Genomic DNA, 21372 nt, shown 5'->3' on the forward strand with positions numbered 1-21372 from the left:
TTGGCAGATGTGACAATCCGCTGTTTGTCGAACGCTATCTTCACTCTTTTATATTTTGTTATTATAGCGGTTCATACTTTATCCTCTAGATGTCGCTCTAGTTATTGCTGAATAACCTCCCTACACTTTATCATCCCTGGCCCGGAATTGAACAGTGTCTCCAACATGGCGGCGTGGAGAAACTACGCCGTCCTGTTCAATCGGACCGGTGTGGACGTTCTCTGGAGCGTCAGGGGAGGCAGGTGAGAGACGAAGCCGAAGAAAAGGAGGCCCGGTCGGCTGTCAAACAGGCAGACTGTCGCGTGTCTTCATTAGCTTCTTAGAACAGCGGAATTAAAGTGTGCTCGCCAGTTTGCTTAGCCGGCTAAGGATGTCTAGATTGAGAGCTGGCCATGTTTCAAAAGTTACTTTGACATGTCTTAATAGTAGGCCTGAACGATATTGGAAAAAACTATTGTTGCAATTTTTTTGAGGTTTGCAATATATTGCGATATTATATTGCGATATTATATATATATTTTTTTTATCTTTTTTAAAGAAATTTTCACTAGATGACTTGAATAGCTGTTTGGAAATACTTTACTTGACACACCGTGACCACAGTGTATTCATATAATACCGTTTCATTTGTGAATGATGAAGATTGCTTTATGAAGGGATCCAGGAAGCCATGTCTGCACAAAATAGATAATTTATTGAACACAATATTTTACACTTCAACAGCAGCAAATACATTAAATGATAAATAAAAGAGCAGGTGCATTAGTCCCCTAAGTTTTTGACAAACTATAACAATAAATAAAAACTTCTGTAAAATAACAACAAAGTTGTAAACATATTTGAACAAAAATATTAAATCTGACTAATAAAAGTGCAAGTGCATTAGTCCCCTGAGCTGTTTACACAAAATATTACAATATAAAACTGCAAAACGGCAACAAAGTTGTAAAAATATTTAAACAAAAATATTAAGTGTCAAAACTTTATGTGCAGCAGTACTATATATAGTTATTTGAAAAATACGATTTACAATAAATATAAAAGAAACAGAAACTCAATTGAACTTGTAAATAATTGACCTGAATAACTGCAAGTAACTGATGAATAACAGAACCAAATTTCCTGCCTTCCTGATAGCTGTCACATGAATAAAAAGAAGAAAAGACATTCCTCCAGCTGTGTTATGTATTTGTCTGCATATCGTCCACCTTCCTTGCTCAGCAATTCTCAACTGGGTCTCATAGGTTTTTGGCCAAGACTACTAGTTTATCCACTATTGCAGGCTTGAGACAAGAACGTTGGCACGTAACAGTGTTCCCACCTGTACTAAAAAGCCTCTGATGGGAAGGTCTTAGCAGGAATGCATAGATACCTGCGTTTTAAATGGTCCCACATGTTCGACAGATTACTTCTTGTTGATGCAACCATGGCGAGGCACTGTCGACAGGGCTGTTTTTTGTCCCTTATAGTCTTTTTCTTGCCAAAATACTTCCAAAACTCCTTTTGGAGACGGTCTTGCCTCGTTTCCTTGCTTCAACGTGTTGCTTTCACTTTGAGAACGGCCCCTCCTCCCTCCGCTCTGCTGTTCGGCCCCTCCTCCCTCCACTCCGCTGCCGCGGGGGGAGGGGGAGGAGCCGATGACTTGCTGGAGGGAAAGCAGCTGTGCGCTCTCCTTCTCTCTCCTTCCTCAAAACAAACGTTTGTGGATTAAAAAAAATGAAATGAAAAAACTATCGCACGTCCTTGCGATGGGACTATTGCGCATGCGCACATCGCGATGGCGATGTTTAAACGATATATCGTTCAGGCCTACTTAATAGTTTATTAATTATTTCAACGCTATAGGAAAGATTGCAAAAAATAATTTCCCCAATTTTCGCCATTCTATTGCTTCTGTGCATGTTGGAACTCATTCGTTCACCTTGAAAATGATTTTCCACATTTCCTAAATGGATAATTTTCATAATTTCATAATTCCAAGTAATTGTTACAATCGGGAAATGTACACATTTAGCTCATCATTCCATAATTTAAACACAGCCAAACTAGTCCAAACCTTTGAGTTAATTCTTGGAAAATTTTTTTACATTCCCAAATATTGCGTTGCTTTACATTTTCCATTACAAAATTCTGAATATTTTACACATTTTTCTTCTCATTCCTTATTTTGTCATTGATTGAAAAGTCAGCTTTAATATTTCAAATATTTTAGGAATACAGTATAAGGCATTTAGACATTAGACTAAGTAGTAAATTATTTCAAATTAAATATTTGCCTTCTACTTTTCAACAATCAACTAACGATTATTTTTCTAATAGATTAATCCGATGACTAATTAAACGATTAATCAAATAAGTCACTTTTTTCAATTACCTTCACATTAAACTTGTTGTTTCAGGCATGTAAGTAACAATGAAGACATAATGGATGACTATTTCCTTGAAAAAATAAAATTTGATTACAGCTTCCTGACTTAACTGTAGTCCACAACTGTACTGTTTAAACTTAATTTTTAATAAAGGTTCTAAGTTTAAAACATAAAAAGAATTTTTCAGTACACAAATCATACAAAAGTCCTGCTCATTCAAATAAAAAAAGTGCTACTGATTGACTTTTTTTCTGATATATTTATTTTCTTTAAACAAACTAAACAACAAAATCGAATAAGGAGGAGGCAGACTGCAATGAATCAATTGTCTTTATCAAACAGTTGTTCATAAATGCAATCAAATCCAATTTCAAAGCACACTCTCTTGTATGACAATTTACAGTTCGAATGGGAGCTTGTGTTGAAAGGAAAGTAGGGGAGACTAAGCCAGGGGTGTCCAAACTTTTTGCAAAAGGGGCCAGATTTGGCGTGGTAAAAATGGGGGGGGCCGACCTAGGCTGACGTTCTTTACGTAGAACAATATATTTAAGCAAAATTTAGCAAGCATTCAGTGTGTCACATTTGCTTTATTCTTTTTTTAATGAATAATTTCAACAATCTCGCAACTAGTCTTTGTGGCGTTCTCTTTCGAATCTCGGGCTCTTGCGAAATCCTACTGCTGTGAAATTAAACTAGCTTCAAGTTGCTTCAATTTCTCGCTGCGTATCTTCCTTGTAATCTTGTCGTACATGTCAGCGTGTCTTGTTTGGTAATATCGCCTCATATATAAATCTTTAAAAACAGCGACTGCCTCTTTGCAAATGATGCAAGACACAGTTGTTTCGTATTTTAGTGAAGAAATAGTCCAATTTCCACCTATCCTTGAAGCGTCGGCCGTCACAGTCAACTTTCTTTTTTTTGTTGATTGTCGTCATTTTAGAAAATGGAAGTAATGGGTCTCACGGAGTAATGTTGCTTAGCCCTTAAACACCTGCAACATGAAGCAATTATCAGAGAATCCCAAAATTTGAAAAATAAGGTCCTAATGAAACCTATTTTTCAAATTTGTAAAATGAAAATGTATATGTGTAATAAGCGCTCTAATATCTATAACCCATGTTAAACCTTTTTTTTTTTTCATGGAACCTGCAGATGCATGTGTTGACTTGCATCCACCATTTTTTTTTTCCAAAAAGAAATGTCAAAATTCTAAATTAGTCTCAAAATCATGAAAATTTAGGTATATCAAATGCGATACATTTGGCAATAAAGGGTTAAAGTGCTGCTGCCTTTTAGTGGGTAAATGAGGAGCAGCATTTTGTGTGTAAGCTACTTCATATGCTGGTTGCAGTACTGCTGACCAATTTATTAAGTCTGCGCGGGCCAGACGTTATTGATTTTATGACAAAGACTGGGGGCCGGATGAAATTTGACCACGGGCTGCATTTGGCGCCCCCGGACTTTGGACATGTCTGCTCTAAGCTGTTATATGAATTAGTTTGCGTGTGTGGTTTCTTTATAAAAAGAAATGATACTTTACAATCTAACAATAACTCAAGTGCTAAAATGCTTTTCCAAAACACAATACAGACACTTAAGACACTCATTAGCATATTTGCTAACTTGCTTAGCGCTCTGTGCTACGTAGTGAAGTCTCATCAACAAAAAAATACAAACAATACAATTGGCTTCATTTACTCACAGCTGACAGAGGCACACTGGATCTAACAATACACAAGACGGTCTAACTCTCGACACTTTGTAAAGTTATTGATTCAGCAACCCAACCTGAGTGTAGCAGACGAGCAGTGAACTCTCTCTCTCTTGCTCGAAACTCTGATGTGCGCACGCAGCCTAACATTACAAAGACCCAAACGGGACTGCTCATTGCTGCCGGCAAAAATCGATTATCAAATGCGTTGCAGCCTTAAAGACAACAATTGTAAACATTTTGTCGCTGTCATGTGAGTATGAAAATACACAACACTTTTACGGTCATAATGATCACGAATTTCCATGACCAAATGCTAGCTGGCTAATGAGCTATCAGAGAACAAGAATGGATGTATTTTTAGTGATCAACTGATCATCGATCCCCCAAAATTTATGAAATAGTCGCCGATCGATCGGTGATGATCAGTGCATCTTTAGTTATTTGTGATGTTATCTGCTTGGAATATGCATGTTTGCGCTTGAGTACCTTGCGAAATCCCATGATAATTACACTGCTGGCCAAAAGTATTGGCCCCCCTGCAATTCTGTCAGATAATGCTCAATGTCTCCTGTAAGTTGATTGCAATTACAAATGCTTTGTTAGTAAGATCTTCATTTATTGTGCTTGCAATAAAAAACACAAAACAGATTGGAAAAAAAAACTGAATCATTATCATTTCACACAAAACTCCAAAAATGGGCCGGACAAAAGTATTGGCACCATTTGAAAAATCTTGTGATGCTTCTCTAATTTGTGTAATTAACAGTACCTGTTACTTACCTGTAGCACATAACTGGTGGCGGCAATAGCTAAATCATACTTGCAGCCAGTTAAAATGGATTAAAGTTGACTCAACCTCTGTCTTTGTTTGTACCACATTGAGCATGGAAAAATGAAAGAAGACCTAAGAGCTGTCTGAGGACTTGAGAAGCAAAATTGTGAGGAAGCATGGGAAATCTCAAGGCTGCAAGTCCATTTCCAAAGACCTGAATGTTCCTGTGTCAACCGTGCGCAGTATCATCAATAAGTGTAAAGCCCACGGCGCTGTGGCTAGCCTCCCTAGATGTGGACGGAAAAGAAAATTTGACGAGAGATCTCAACTAAAGATTGTGCGGATGGTGGATAAAGAACCTCGACTAATATCCAAACAAGTTCAAGCTGTCCAGCAGTCCGATAGTTCAACAGTGTCAACTCGTACTATCCGTCGGTGTGTAAATGAAAAAGGACTCTATGGTAGGATATCCAGGAAGACTCAAATTCTGACCCAGAGACATAAAAAAGCCAGGCTGGAGTTTGCCAAAACTTACTTGAGAAAGCCAAAAATGTTTTTGACGAATATTCTGTGGTCAGATGAGACAAAAGTAGAGCTTTTTGGGAAAATGCATCAACATAGAGTTTACAGGGGGAAAAAAAGCACGGCCTTCAAAGAAAAGAACATGGTCCTCACAGTCAAACATGGCGGAGGTTCTCTGATGTTTTAGGGTTGCTTTGCTGCCTCTGGCCCTGGACTCCTTGACCGTGTGCATTGCGTTATGAAGTCCGAAGACTACCAACAAATTTTGCAGCATAATGTAGGGCCCAGTGTGAGAAAGCTGGGTCTCCCTCAGAGGTCATGGGTCTTCCAGCAGGACAATGACACTTCAAAAAGAACTAGAAAATGGTTTGAGAGAAAGCACTGGAGACTTCCAAAGTGGCCAGCAATGAGTCCAGACCTGAATCCCATAGAACACCTGTGGAGGGATCTGAAAATGGTGGTTTTGAGAAGGCACCTTCAAATCTCAGAGACCTGGAGCAGTTGGCCAAAGAAGAATGGTCTAAAATTCCAGCAGAGCATTTTAAGAAACTCTGTAATGGATACTGGAAGTAGTTGTTCGCTGTTATTTTGTCTAAAGGTTGTGCTACCAAATATTAGGCTGAAGGTGCCAATACTTTTTGTCCGGACCATTTTTGGAGTTTTGTGTAAAATGATAATGATTGAATTTTTTTTTCATTCTTTTCTGTTTTTTTTTTCATTGTGTGCAAAATAAATGACGATATTACTACCAAAGCATTTGTAATTACAATCATTTTCTGGGAGAAATTGAGCATTATCTGACAGGATTGCGGGGTGCCAATAATTTTTAGCCAGCAGTATATCCCTTTTCTTTTTTTTTTTGTATACACTGGTTTCTTTGTGCATTCAAAAAAAAAAAAGTTTTTGTGTTGTTTTCTGCATTTGTGTAGCAGGTGGACACAAAACTTTCAGCAGCGTTCCGGCTTCCGAAAGGTCGCCAGGAAACCTGAAAGCAAAAAAGTGGAGGATGAACTCGGACACTTAGACTCGTCGGAAGTGGCGTCCAACCGGCAGACGTCAAGCCCTCATTGGGCATCAGCGCCTCCCCCTCCGTCGTCAGGCTCGCCACGAGCCTTCGGACGTCTGGTGCGCCCGCTGCTCTTCACTGTGGGGGTAGGTAGCGCTACATAATCAAATACGGATATATTTCAGAAAATAAGTCGTAGAAGAACTAGTAGTGTGCTGACTTCCTGTCAGTTTACAGGCTGCTCCTTTGGCTCAGCGGCTATCTGGCAGTACGAGTCGCTCAAGTCTCGCGTGCAGAGCTACTTCAACGAGCTACGAGCCGATTGGCTGGAGAGGGTGCGGCCGCAGAAGAGAGGGGACGTTCGTAAGGAGGTGAGCCTGTCGACTAGTTGACGCCCGGACCCCCCACTCAGATCAGTATTGTTTTTGGCAGATGAAAACATTCTTAAGACAATTTCAAACTAGGGGTATGCCATCTTGGGCACCCCATAATTCGATTCGATTCAATTACGATTCAGGGTGCTACGATTCGATTATTGAACGATGATCACAGTATTGACTATGATCACGATTATCACGTTTATCGATGCGTCATACATTACTGATTAATAAAGTAGCCAAACAAATTTAATTTATGTCCATTAATTATTTAAAATATCCTAATGATTCAACAGGAACAATGGAAACATGCCCATACAACAAAAAGCTGCCCTTAAACTGCATTTTTTTTTTTTTTCCCCAAACACAAGAAAGTGCAAAAATATTAACCATTTTTAAAGGCAGTACTTACAGTATTCCTCAACATGCCTATACAACAAGAAGGTGCAAAAACCTCAGCTGTTTCTAAGGCAGTACTTATTTCTCTCAACAATCCAATAAAATTTACACCGGTGGAATGAATTCCACATTTTCTGGAAACAAACAATGTGTCTTGAGAAATAAGGCTTCTTTTAACCAATATACTTTGTTTTCACAGATTTTTGTTCTATTTCACATGTTTGTAGTGTTACCGCTGTACTTAATCCTGTTTTTAAACGATCTGCATCTGGAGCAATTTTTGGAGACCAACAAACAACGCACAAATGGACATAGAAATACATGTTAGCAAATTTGCTGATTAGCTTAGCGCTAGGCGCTAACTGTTAACATTTCAAAAACAACAACAAGAAAGGCTAAACATTCGGACACTGGACTTAGCAAAACACTAGGGACTTTTTCCTATTAACACGACTTGAACCTTACACAACTTAAACTTGACAACTTAAAGACAAGGAGCAACGAACTACAGTATCTCTTTTCCCAATTACTCACTCTCCCCCTATCAGTAGAAGTAACGTTCCTATAGAAAGGCACTGCCCCCTGGCGGCCGGTGGCATTCTCTTCACAGCCAACGTTGCGCGTGCGTCTGTTAAAGGTGTCCGGGCGGTAGATGTGTCTTGAATTTCTGTCCGCTACAAGCGGCTCTCATAAAGTTATTAGGGAAAAATCCTCGTTTTTGAACATCTATGAATCGTAATCGACTCGTCACGTGTCTAATCGCGATGCATCTAATAATCCATTTTTTGGAACATCTTTATTTCAAACTAGCGGCAGCCTACTGTGAAGGTTTCAGCAGCAACCGTTTCATTGTGTAGGTGAGAGGGAATTTGTCGGCGAAAGTGAGCGGTGGGCAGCCGTTTTGGGCAGAACTGCAAGTTTTAATGAATTTGTGCCAAGAGGCTGGGCCCAAAATAGAGCCTTGCTCTATTTTCAGAGTGCCGCCACGCTGACGTCAACGCATCCAATGGCAGAAGGGCGTACGTATATCTGTGCTATCAGGCTTTCAGACACTCGTCTTAATATTGTGAAAGTGCAACAGAAAAATACACATATTCAATACTATACAACAAACTGCACCATACACTTATATACACAACTATTATATGTATAGCATAGCACACTAGCCTGAGCTACTAAAGCATTGGCTGACTTCTATAACACGACAACTTATGAAGTTCTGTACATATGACTCTTCACCACAGAAGTAAACCTATATTGCACATCTACAGTGCCTTGCAAAAGTATTCGGCCCCCTTGAACCTTGCAACCTTTCGCCACATTTCAGGCTTCAAACATAAAGATATAAAATTTTAATTTTTTGTCAAGAATCAACAACAAGTGGGACACAATCATGAAGTGGAACAAAATTTATTGGATAATTCAAACGTTTTTAACAAATAAACTGAAAAGTGGGGCGTGCAATATTATTCGGCCCCCTTGCGTTAATACTTTGTAGCGCCACCTTTTGCTCCAATTACAGCTGCAAGTCGCTTGGGGTATGTTTCTGTCAGTTTTGCACATCGAGAGACTGACATTCTTGCCCATTCTTCCTTGCAAAACAGCTCGAGCTCAGTGAGGTTGGATGGAGAGTGTTTGTGAACAGCAGTTTTCAGCTCTTTCCACAGATTCTCGATTGGATTCAGGTCTGGACTTTGACTTGGCCATTCTAACACCTGGATACGTTTATTTTTGAACCATTCCATTGTAGATTTGGCTTTATGTTTTGGATCATTGTCCTGTTGGAAGATAAATCTCCGTCCCAGTCTCAGGTCTTGTGCAGATACCAACAGGTTTTTTTCCAGAATGTTCCTGTATTTGGCTGCATCCATCTTCCCGTCAATTTTAACCATCTTCCCTGTCCCTGCTGAAGAAAAGCAGGCCCAAACCATGATGCTGCCACCACCATGTTTGACAGTGGGGATGGTGTGTTCAGGGTGATTAGCTGTGTTGCTTTTACGCCAAACATATCATTTTGCATTGTGGCCAAAAAGTTCAATTTTGGTTTCATCTGACCAGAGCACCTTCTTCCACATGTTTGGTGTCTCTCCCAGGTGGCTTGTGGCAAACTTTAAACAAAACTTTTTATGGATGTCTTTGAGAAATGGCTTTCTTCTTGCCACTCTTCCATAAAGGCCAGCTTTGTGCAGTGTACGACTGATTGTTGTCCTATGGACAGACTCTCCCACCTCAGCTGTAGATCTCTGCAGTTCATCCAGAGTGATCATGGGCCTCTTGGCTGCATGTCTGATCAGTTTTCTCCTTGTTTGAGAAGAAAGTTTGGAAGGACGGCCGGGTCTTGGTAGATTTGCAGTGGTCTGATGCTCCTTCCATTTCAATATGATGGCTTGCACAGTGCTCCTTGAGATGTTTAAAGCTTGGGAAATCTTTTTGTATCCAAATCCGGCTTTAAACTTCTCCACAACAGTATCTCGGACCTGCCTGGTGTGTTCCTTGGTTTTCATAATGCTCTCTGCACTTTAAACAGAACCCTGAGACTATCACAGAGCAGGTGCATTTATACGGAGACTTGATTACACACAGGTGGATTCTATTTATCATCATCGGTCATTTAGGACAACATTGGATCATTCAGAGATCCTCACTGAACTTCTGGAGTGAGTTTGCTGCACTGAAAGTAAAGGGGCCGAATAATATTGCACGCCCCACTTTTCAGTTTTTTATTTGTTAAAAAAGTTTAAATTATCCAATAAATGTTGTTCCACTTCACGATTGTGTCCCATTTGTTGTTGATTCTTGACAAAAAAATTAAATTTCATATCTTTACGTTTGAAGCCTGAAATGTGGCGAAAGGTTGCAAGATTCAAGGGGGCCGAATACTTTTGCAAGGCACTGTATATGTTATACTAAACAAAAAATACTTACCGACATACATTTCCGAGGCGGAAACGTAACGGTAAGGCAAGGTTGTCAATGCTACCGCTAGACACCGCAATGTGTAAGTGAATGAACCAAACTACCGTAACAAAAAATAGATGCAGCGAATTATTCTGACCAGCAGGTGGGAGCAATGCCCCGCAAATGGTCAACTGATTTCCCATACTAGAGTGTAAACTGCAAAGCAAGCACAGTATACAGTGGGGAGAACAAGTATTTGATACACTGCCAATGGGAAAAAGTGTATCAAATACTTGCTCTCCCCACTGCATATTATCGGTCCTATTACTAATATTGTTGGATTATTCGGGATGACGTCATAATTCCTATTATCGGACCGATAATTATCGTACACCAGTAATTCCGACTTTTGCAGAAATTCGGGTTACTTCACCAGTGTAGGAACAGAACTCGTTCTTCACCCGGGGAGTAAATATGCTTGCCGCTTTTCACTTCCTGACAGTGTCTTCGTCAGGCTACGTGGCTCCTCCCGTTTTGCGCTTGCTGTGGACTGCTCTTCAAGCTGGGCTGATGCTAGTGTGAAAAGGCCTTCAGTTTTATTCATATTTTGGTCATTAGTTTGCCTGTGCAGTTATGTATTCATTTCTGTCTGTCTTTCAGTCTGTATCTGTATGTAATCAATTAGCGGTTTGTATTTCAGGTCAACCATTGGTGGAACACTTTGAGTGAGGGACAGAGGACGGTAACAGGTGAGCTGACTGCTCGCTATACGTCATGAACATTGGGTTGTACTTTCACTTCATTCTCCGTAGAGCTGATTTCCACAGTGTTTTTCCCATAGCTATTCTGGCCGCCAATGCTGTGGTGTTCTGCTGCTGGCGAGTTCCACGTCTGCAGCGCTCCATGTTCAAGTATTTCACCGCAGACTCCGCCTCCAGTCAGATAAACATCATTATTGGCACTTTAAAAGATTAATAAACTACATATTTGTTTTGATGTACTGTGCATGTGTGTTTGATTCCAGGGACGTTGTGCGCACCCATGGTGCTGTCCACCTTCAGCCACGTGTCCTTCTTCCACATGGCCGCCAACATGTACGTCCTATGGAGCTTCTCCACTAGCGCCGTCTCCATGTTGGGAAGGGAGCAGTTTGTGGCTGTCTACTTGTCAGCTGGTAAAAAATCCAACACGCACGTTGTTTAAAAACTTCTCAAATTGTCTATTTTGAGACTCTTAACAGTTAATATATTCCACTTGCTGTACTTCTCAATGAAAGAAGACCAATTTCACTTATTATTATTCAAAATTAACATGCAAACATCTGATATTATGATGGGAAACAATGATAGAAGTTACATAGTATTTATAAGCATTTATCCTGTGCATCGTTTTTGGTTCAAATTAAGATTGCCATGTTTAATTGGCTGATCAAAAACTATTATTAAATTTATTACCAACTACAGTGGTATGCAAAAATTTGCACGCTCCTGATAATTAAAAAAAAAATTCTATGTATATCACTAATTGTTTGGATAAACTTTTCAGTTAAATATATCATATAGCAGATGAACATAGTAATGTTTGAGAAGTGAAATGAAGTTTATAGGATAAACGGAAATTGTGTAATAATTATTTAAACAAGAATAGGCCGGTGCGTAAATTTAGGCACCCTCTAACTACTAATAATCAGTATCGGTCCTGAAAAAAACATATTTGTCAATCTCTAGTTTATATCTTCATTTTTCTTGGGTTTGTTTCTCTTTTCAATTAAAAAGATGAAGCCAAAAATGGGGAAAATAATCTTCAGAAGTGTTAGGTACAGTGGAAGCTACAACGTGGGATTGAAGCTTTTCTGCAATTTTCCAATTAAAAAGAAATCTCCAAATCCTCTATTTTGAGCTTTGTAATAGGACATATTCATTGAAAGCACAACCACCAAATTTTACACAATGTGCTTAAATAATTTTTTTTTAAAATGTGTAAAATAGATTAATAATTCCTGTATATATTTATATATTTGATGTATGAATTATTACAAATTTAAACCCCAAAAAAATGAAAGCAGAGGAAAAAAATTGTGGCTCATAGTCCAGAAATTACACAATTTTTGTGTATTAAATACAATGTAATTGAATGTAAAAATAAAAATTTCTCCTTTTTAAAATTCCTAAGTCATATTTTGAATTAAAAAAAAAAAAAATACAGTGAACCCGCGCTACTTCGCGCTTCAAACTTCGCACCCTCAGTCCATCGCGGATTGTTCTTCAATTTAAAAAAAAAACAAAAAAAAAAACAGATGAGCTGTCCCGAGCCAATCGCGTCGTCTCACTCTCCCTCCCTCTCCCTACTCTTTTTTGGTCAGGCAGTGAGTGCACTGGCGTTGCTTATTAAGGTAAATGAGGGTTGACAGACGTTTCATGTTTGAAGTTCGCTTCTCCGGCAAGATCAAAGTGCCGCATGTGTCAATCATCATTTAACTTAACACTTGCTGTGGCAACTTATTGAGTGTGAGGGAACATCTTGTATTTGAGTGGATTCATTCAATGAAGCATTTAATAAAACCAAGCATTTTTCTGCTTTATTTGTGTTTAAAAATACTTCGATGGAATAGTATCATGTTTAAAACTTATCATAATTATTACATTTGAAGTGCTTGAAAACCATTTATTAAAATATTGATATACAATTTTTTTTTTTTATTATTATACTTTGGTGAAAAAACATTTAAAACATGTCTTGGATATATATATACAGTGATCCCTCGATTTTCACTGTTAATTGGGACCAGAACCCGCTGCGATAAGTAAAAACCGTGAAGTAGCACCCCCACCCCACCCCCCAACCACCCCCCAAAAAATTCAATGTATTTATTCTAGGGCTGTCAAATGATTAAAATTTTTAATCGAGTAAATCACAGCCTAAAAATTAATTAATCGTAATTAATCGCAATTCAAACTATCTATAAAATATGCCAACTTTTTTCTTTAAATTATTGTTGGAATGGAAAGATAAGACATAAGACGAATATATGCATTCAGCATACTGTACATAAGTACTGTATTTGTTTATGGCATTAACATTATTAACATTCTGTTAAAGCGATCCATGAATAGAAAGACTTGTAGTTCTTAAAAGATAAATGTTAGTACAAGTTATAGAAATTTTATATTAAAACCCCCCTTAATGTTTTCGTTTTGATAAAAGTTGTAAAATTTTCAATCACAAAATAAACTAGTAGCTCGCCATTGTTGATATCGCCGAGCGGTGACGTCACATGTACTCCCTGCCGTTTTTCCACAGTGTCTTTAACTACGTAAGGTAGTGATTGAAATACATCACAAGGTGTCAATGGCGAGTTTTAAATTACTAAAGCAAGCCAATGAGTGTGTTTTGTCCCTCGACCGATGCCGTAGTTCCCTGTCACCTTGTCCATCCATTGTACATCAATCATTTGAGTGCTGGCTTTACAACGTATGAGACGTCTGATCGTTTGTATATTGTGACTGAATATTCCCATCCAGTCTATTTGTCGAGCTAAACGACAGCTAAAGTCTGAGCATCATTAATACAGATAGAAGCGCTTTTCTTTTTGTGAACATTATTTTTTTGAGGGATAGGAATATTATTTTTGCTCTGTATTCTGTGCTCAATGTGTGTGAGTACACAAATTGACAGATAGCGAACAACAGAAGCTCCAAAGAGGAATCAGATGTTGAGGCAAAGTTGAATGGGCTTTACTATAGTCATCAATTCTCTTGACAGGGGCACGTTTCTGATTATTGTAAAACTGAAAATAATAAACATTGTGTCAATAACTTGCACAAGTCACAAAATAACGCAAAGTATTCACAGACGTTTCCATTTGAGCAGTAGCACTGGGCAATTCGTTCACAAGCCACAAACAATTAACTAAATTGCACCATATATGTAAACAAAATGAAATGTACATCACCAATAATTACACAATGCTCATGAATATATACAAAGAAAGAATGCAACTCACAAGCAATGCATGTATAAGAGACAAACAGTGATGAGACAGTGAGAACTGCCCTGAATACTGGATGCAGACATTAGCTGGTCTGTATAGCACTGCATTGGTATGAGTTCGCGTCGACATATAATTACGTCAGCAGAGCATGCTTTTTCTCTCAAATATATTGTTATAATCATTTGTTTCGGATGTACTGTAATTATTTTCTGTATAAAAAATAATTTGGTGTTCAAAAAGTATTTTTTCAAACTTGAGTCTTGAAAAAGAGGGGGTCGTCTTATAATCAGGGCCGTCTTATATTCGGGCTAATACGGTAGTTCTATATGCATGAGATATCTAGGCGTAGTTTGTAGGCTGTCGGCTACAGTCAGGAAATATTGGAGCCACCTAGCATCGCGTTTGCAACAGCAACAACACTTAGCTCTCAGTGTCTGACTTTTCTTGCGTCATTCAACCAATGTAGTAACGCACATTGTCTCGTTGCCGAAACAATGACAAAATCCGAACGGAGAAAAAAAAATTGTAATGCATGAAAACGGCGTACACATTTAAAAATCGGTGCTTGCTTGTACGAATTACGCCGAAACCGTACAACTTGACAGGTATGCTCATAGTCCAGAAATTACACTGTTTTAAACTTAACGTAATGGAATGTAAAACTAAAAAAAAAATCTCATTTTTTAAATTTCTAAATCATATTTTTTAAGAAAAAAAAACTAAATACTCTTTCTTTCTTAGTCCTCAATCTAATCAAATTATCTTATTGAGTTATCCAATGGTTTTGTGTGTTTGCTCAGGCGTCATTTCCACCTTCTGCAGCTACGTGTGCAAAATGGCCACCGGGAGGTTCGGCCCTTCGCTGGGAGCTGTGAGCTACTTCCTGTGTCGTCAAGCCTCATTGCCACAAATACATTATAAATTGGTTGTTTATGTGCATTTTCAGTCAGGTGCCATCATGACCATCCTGGCTGCAGTTTGCACCAAAATTCCTGAGGCCAAACTGGCCATCATCTTCCTCCCAATGTTCACATTTAGTGCTGCCAATGTAAGACTGTCTGTCAGTTCTTTTAAAACATGTCTCTCATTGATTCATCTCTATACAGTACATCCGTCTTTCCATTCGCTTGTATGTGTGCAGGCTCTGAAGGCAATTATTGCCATGGATACAGCTGGTTTGATACTCGGTTGGAGGTTTTTCGACCACGCGGCTCACTTAGGAGGCGCTATGTTTGGCATGTGAGTTCAAATGCCTGCGTTGTTTTGCCTTTCTTAAAACAGCATTTTGCTTTATTCGAATCTTTCCATTTCCTCCCCCAGTTGGTACATCCTATTTGGCCATGAGCTCATTTGGAAGAACCGGGAGCCTTTTGTCAAGTTTTGGCATGAGCTACGGACAGGTCGCGGTGGCGGAAATGGAGGTGAGCGAGGAGGCTCCGCGTAGGACTTTTGAATGGACTCGGGAACAATTACGTATTCCCAATTTGATCAGAACTTATTGTAAACTTGACGGATAGTCACTGTAAAGACTGCGTTTTTCACCTATGACGATTTCAAGCAGTTGAAGTCTTGAAAATAATGTTTTATAATAGGATTACAGTAATAAATGATATCTATTCCAGTTGTGATTGTCTTGCCAGAGCGCAAGAAAAGTCACATGCAAATTGAAGCATAGAGTGAGACTTTTCAACATTATGTAATTATTTTAACAATTTACTATTAACCCATTGGCTGCCATTGATTGCTCGATCGTCGTCAACGACGGTGAATTCCTGGCACAGCGCTTTGAGACGATACCCATCGAGCGATATTAATAGATTGACATGTTTTTCCCCTGCCTCTTTGTGTTGTTTATGTATTTATGGAACGCCAATAAAGACACATATGAAACCATTTTGAAGAAAGTCTGGTTACTATTGCAATGTGATGGAGATTTGGAGTGAAAGCTCAACTTTGTTCTGGATTCTGTCCTCTATAAAAGAACAGACGAGAATCGTAAATTTATCAAGTGACTTGTTTTTAATACGTGTTGCTGTTTAGTTGATTTTGGAGGATTCCTGGGTCACTTCCTGGATGGTTATTTTCGATCAATTCCTATAAGAATTGTCCGAAATTATTGGGTAGCCGATAAAAGCAATTCAGGTAATATTAACTTTGATTTTTCATGATGGCTTTTGAGCTTATATGCTTATTGCCTTTAAAGTAAATGTAGAAGCTTTCTGCCTTCGTAAACAGTGCTGGCCAAAAGTATTGGCACCCCTGCAATTCTGTCGGATAATGCTCAAGTCCTCCCAGAAAATGATTGCAATTACAAATGCTTTGGTAGTAATGTCTTCATTTATTTTGCTCGCAATGAAAGAACACAAAAGAGAATGTGAAAAAAAATTAAATAATTATCATTTTACGCAAAAATCCAAATATGGGCCGGACAAAAGTATTGGCACCCTCAGCCTTATGCTTGGTAGCACAACCTTACAAAATAACTGCGAACAATCACTTCCGGTATCCATCAGTGCCATACTTACAATGCTCTGCTGGAATTTTAGACCATTCTTCTACAGCCAACTGCTCCAGGTCTCTGAGATTCGAAGGGTGCCTTCTCCAAACTGCCATTTTCAGATCTTTCCACAGGTGTTTAATGGGGTTCAGGTCTGGACTCATTGCTGGTCACTTTAGAAGTCTCCAGTGCTTTCCTTCAAACCATTTTGTAGTGCTTTTTGAAGTGCGTTTTGGGTCCTTGTCCTGCTGGAAGGCCCATGACCGCAGGGAGACTGAGCTTTGTCACACTGGGCCCTACATTATGCTGCAAAATTTGTTGGTAGTCTTCAGACTTCATAATGTCATGCACATGGTCAAGCAGTCCAGTGCCAAAGACAGCAAAGCAACCCCAAAACATCAGGGAACCTCCACCATGTTTGACTGTGGGGACCGTGTTCTTTTCTTTGAAGGCCTCGTATTTTCCCCTTTAAACTGTTGATGCCTTTTCCCAAAAAGCTCTACTTTTGTCTCATCTGACCAGAGAACATTCTTCCAAAACATTTTGGCTTTCTCAGTTAAGTTTTGGCGAACTCCAGCCTGGCTTTTTTATGTCTCTGGGTCAGAAGTCCTGGGTATCCTACCATAGAGTCCCTTTTCATTCAGACGCCGACGGATAGTACGGGTTGACACTGTTTTACCCTCGGACTGCAGGACAACTTGAACTTATTTGGATGTCAGTCGTGGATCTTTATCTGTAGCAGTAATTTACGGAAAATGCTGCCAATGAGAAGGAGGTGGGTGATGAAGAGGTGGCACGGTGGCTGAGTGGTTAGCACGTCTGCCTCACAGTTCTAAGATCAAGGGTTCAATCCCGGGCTTCGGCCTTCCTGTGTGGAGTTTGCATGTTCTCCCCGTGCCTGCGTGGGTTTCCTCCGGGAACTCCGGTTTCCTCCCACATCCCAAAAACATGCTTGGTAGGCTGATTGAACACTCTAAATTGTCCGTAGGTATGAGTGTGTGCGTGAATGGTTGTATGTCTCCTTGTGCCCTGCAATTGGCTGGCAACCAGTTCAGGGTGTCCCCTGCCTACTGCCCCGAGTTAGGTGGGATAGGCTCCAGCACCTCCGCGACCCTCGTGAGGAAAAGCGGCATGGAAAATGAATGAATGAATGAATAGGTGATGAAGAGTAGGGGCCCGAGGTCAGAGCCCTGAGGCACACCAGAGGTAATGTGGGACGGAGTAGATTTAAGGAACTTGAGTTGTAAATAGTGTGTCCAGAAAGGTAGGAAGAGAACCAGCTCAACGGGGTGTGGATGATGCCAAACTTTTTTTAACAAATAAAAAACTGAAAAGTGGGGCGTGCAATATTATTCGGCCCCTTTACTTTCAGTGCAGCAAACTCACTCCAGAAGTTCAGTGAGGATCTCTGAATGATCCAATGTTGTCCTAAATGACCGATGATGATAAATAGAATCCACCTGTGTGTAATCAAGTCTCCGTATAAATGCACCTGCTCTGTGATAGTCTCAGGGTTCTGTTTAAAGTGCAGAGAGCATAATGAAAACCAAGGAACACACCAGGCAGGTCCGAGATACTGTTGTGGAGAAGTTTAAAGCCGGATTTGGATACAAAAAGATTTCCCAAACTTTAAACATCTCAAGGAGCACTGTGCAAGCCCTCATATTGAAATGGAAGGAGCATCAGACCACTGCAAATCTACCAAGACCCGGCCGTCCTTCCAAACTTTCTTCTCAAACAAGGAGAAAACTGATCAGAGATGCAGCCAAGAGGCCCATGATCACTCTGGATGAACTGCAGAGATCTACAGCTGAGGTGGGAGAGTCTGTCCATAGGACAACAATCAGTCGTACACTGCACAAATCTGGCCTTTATGGAAGAGTGGCAAGAAGAAAGCCATTTCTCAAAGATATCCATAAAAAGTCTCGTTTAAAGTTTGCCACAAGCCACCTGGGAGACACACCAAACATGTGGAAGAAGGTGCTCTGGTCAGATGAAACCAAAATTGAACTTTTTGGCCACAATGCAAAACGATATGTTTGGCGTAAAAGCAACACAGCTCATCACCCTGAACACACCGTCCCCACTGTCAAACATGGTGGTGGCAGCATCATGGTTTGGGCCTGCTTTTCTTCAGCAGGGACAGGGAAGATGGTTAAAATTGACGGTAAGATGGATGGAGCCAAATACAGGAACATTCTGGAAGAAAACCTGTTGGTATCTGCACAAGACCTGAGACTGGGACGGAGATTTATCTTCCAACAGGACAATGATCCAAAACATAAAGCCAAATCTACAATGGAATGGTTCAAAAATAAACGTATCCAGGTGTTAGAATGGCCAAGTCAAAGTCCAGACCTGAATCCAATCGAGAATCTGTGGAAAGAGCTGAAGAAACAACAACAACAAACACTCTCCATCCAACCTCACTGAGCTCGAGCTGTTTTGCAAGGAAGAATGGGCAAGAATGTCAGTCTCTCGATGTGCAAAACTGATAGAAACATACCCCAAGCAACTTGCAGCTGTAATTGGAGCAAAAGGTGGCGCTACAAAATATTAACGCAAGGGGGCCGAATAATATTGCACGCCCCACTTTTCAGTTTTTTATTTGTTAAAAAAGTTTAAATTATCCAATAAATGTTGTTCCACTTCACGATTGTGTCCCACTTGTTGTTGATTCTTGACAAAAAATTAAAATTTTATATCTTTATGTTTGAAGCCTGAAATGTGGCGAAAGGTTGCAAGGTTCAAGGGGGCCGAATACTTTTGCAAGGCACTGTAGGTCCAGGATGGTGAGGAGTCCAAAGTTGGCTGCATGAGGAGGTCGTTGGTCATTTTGACAAGTGCTGTTTTGCTTTGGAGTGGGCGAAAACCAGACAAACTGTTCATAGAGATTCTTGTGGAATATGTGACAATGGAGTTGAGAGGCACATAAACATAATAATGAATTATAAACTCACGACATATAACTAATGTGTTTCCAGGAAGAAATAGTCACTAAGAAAATTGGAAAAGTAATAAACTAGAAAAATCTGTTCAAACGCCCAGCAAAACACATCTTGGGAATTGTCATTGCATTGGCATATCCTATGTCCTGTATTTGGAATGCTTTGGTCACTTCCTAGTGGCTCTTTTTGGGTAGTTACTGTAAATGGGATTTAATTGTGAATAATTCCATTTATTTAATTATGGACATTTTGGCTCATTTCAATTCTTATTATTTATATGGGACAATTATTTTCTATAATTTCAGTTGAAGTTCTCTTATTTTTCACAGTATGTTTATTTTATTCAGGAAAACCTTGAACCTTGTTACATGTACATTATTATAGCATCCCGTGGGACATCACAATACAATTAGCAATAACACGTTAATTTTATGACCGCGTATATCGGTGTCTGTTTGATGTCTGTATCAGATTTTTTGGAGTTGGACAATATTGGTATCGGTCGTCAAGTCGTTATTGGACAGCTCTACTTCCCATTAGTAGTGGGAACCTCTTGGTACCTCACTATACGATACGATTTGCGGTACGAAGCGCACGATTCTATGATATTCTACAAACGACTAATGAGCAGAAAAACAAGCTTCTGCTGTGAATTGGAATGAGTTTATCACTAGTAGACATCCAATCCATTTGAACTGGGAGGGTGGCAGCGAATGAACGAATTCGCTGCCATCCCTCCCACTTCAAACGGATTGAACGTCTATGGCCGTCAGTGGCAGCCAATGCCAGGCAATGAGGTCATTTTGGGCCATTTAAGATCATTTACCTATTGATTTTCAGTTACTTCCTGTTGATTTTGGGGTATTTTATGGGTCACTTCCTGTTTATTTTGTGTTACAGAACAGGAAGTGACCTGGGAATCAGCCAAATGAATAGGCAGTGACTGAAACTCAAAAGAAAATGACCTGTAAATGCCTTAAAAGGAACAGCAAGTGACCTGTAAATGCCCTGAAAATCGGACAGAATGACTGAATGCTCAGGTTTTGAATGAACGAATGTTCCCAGGCTAAATGGATTGGGCGTCGAGCACCGTCAATGGAGCCTTAGAGTTAACTGAGACACTATTATGGTGGAAGATTTTGGTTGCAACTTGTTGGTTCCTTTTTATTTATTTATTTATTTTTTAGACATTGACACCTTTTTAAAACGATATCTCGATTCTTGGCAGGAGCATATCGATAATCTTTTGGGATACAAATTATCACAATTTATCACCATTTCGATATTTTGTCACACCCCATCTTCCCATTGATTAAGGTTTAATTCCAGGTCTCTTCCTGTTGATTTTGGGGCATTTACAGGTCACTTCAATTTGATTTTGGGTCACTTCCTGTTCAATTTGGGGCATTCAGAGGTAACTTCCTATCGATTTAGAGTAATTTCTGCTCGACTTTCTGTTTATTTTGGTCATTTTATAATGGTTTTTGGGCATTTCTGACCACTTACTATTGATTTTTGGTCATTGTGGGTGACCTTCTGTTTATTTTGGTGTCTCGTTGATTTTTGGGCATTTCTGGCCACTGTTGATTTTGGGGCATTTCCATGAGAAATAGTCACTGGTTATGAGGCTACCAATTGAGCACAGTTGATCTACAAACAAAATCTGTTTGACAGTCTAAAGTCCACAAAAGTCAGTCACACATTCTTTGGGTAAAAACTTTATAAATAATGGACTCGAATTAAGTTCCAAACAATTTCAACTGGTTGGCAAATGAATGTCAATACTGTTTATTTAAAGCTCTGCAAGGATTTTAGGTGAAACTATGTAATTGTGCTATGTAAACACTGATGTATGTTCTGGAAGGTCATCCTTCTGCAT

The 21372-nt window shown here is 39.5% G+C and overlaps 1 protein-coding gene across 1 annotated transcript; it reads left to right on the forward strand.

Annotated features, from left to right (window-relative positions):
• Positions 1-112: 112 nt before the first annotated feature.
• LOC130911177 (presenilins-associated rhomboid-like protein, mitochondrial) lies at positions 113-15933 on the forward strand. The gene is made up of 10 exons (XM_057828970.1): positions 113-242; positions 6307-6529; positions 6614-6754; positions 10758-10806; positions 10899-10994; positions 11082-11231; positions 14849-14919; positions 14995-15096; positions 15190-15287; positions 15369-15933. The coding sequence occupies exons 1-10, from the start codon at positions 166-168 to the stop codon at positions 15490-15492; spliced, it is 1131 nt and encodes a 376-aa protein (XP_057684953.1). The 5' UTR covers positions 113-165; the 3' UTR covers positions 15493-15933.
• Positions 15934-21372: the final 5439 nt, after the last annotated feature.

This window comes from Corythoichthys intestinalis, unplaced genomic scaffold (genome assembly GCF_030265065.1).
Source record: "Corythoichthys intestinalis isolate RoL2023-P3 unplaced genomic scaffold, ASM3026506v1 HiC_scaffold_23, whole genome shotgun sequence".
Taxonomy (NCBI): Eukaryota; Metazoa; Chordata; class Actinopteri; order Syngnathiformes; family Syngnathidae; genus Corythoichthys; species Corythoichthys intestinalis.

Bases quoted from the DNA above. Each gene is read 5' to 3' on its own strand.
- LOC130911177 (XM_057828970.1), top strand. From the start codon at position 166: ATGGCGGCGTGGAGAAACTACGCCGTCCTGTTCAATCGGACCGGTGTG. The intron at 6,755-10,757 runs GTGAGCCTGTCG...TTTGTATTTCAG, and splicing joins GAGGGGACGTTCGTAAGGAG to GTCAACCATTGGTGGAACAC. The intron at 14,920-14,994 runs GTGAGCTACTTC...GTGCATTTTCAG, and splicing joins TCGGCCCTTCGCTGGGAGCT to TCAGGTGCCATCATGACCAT.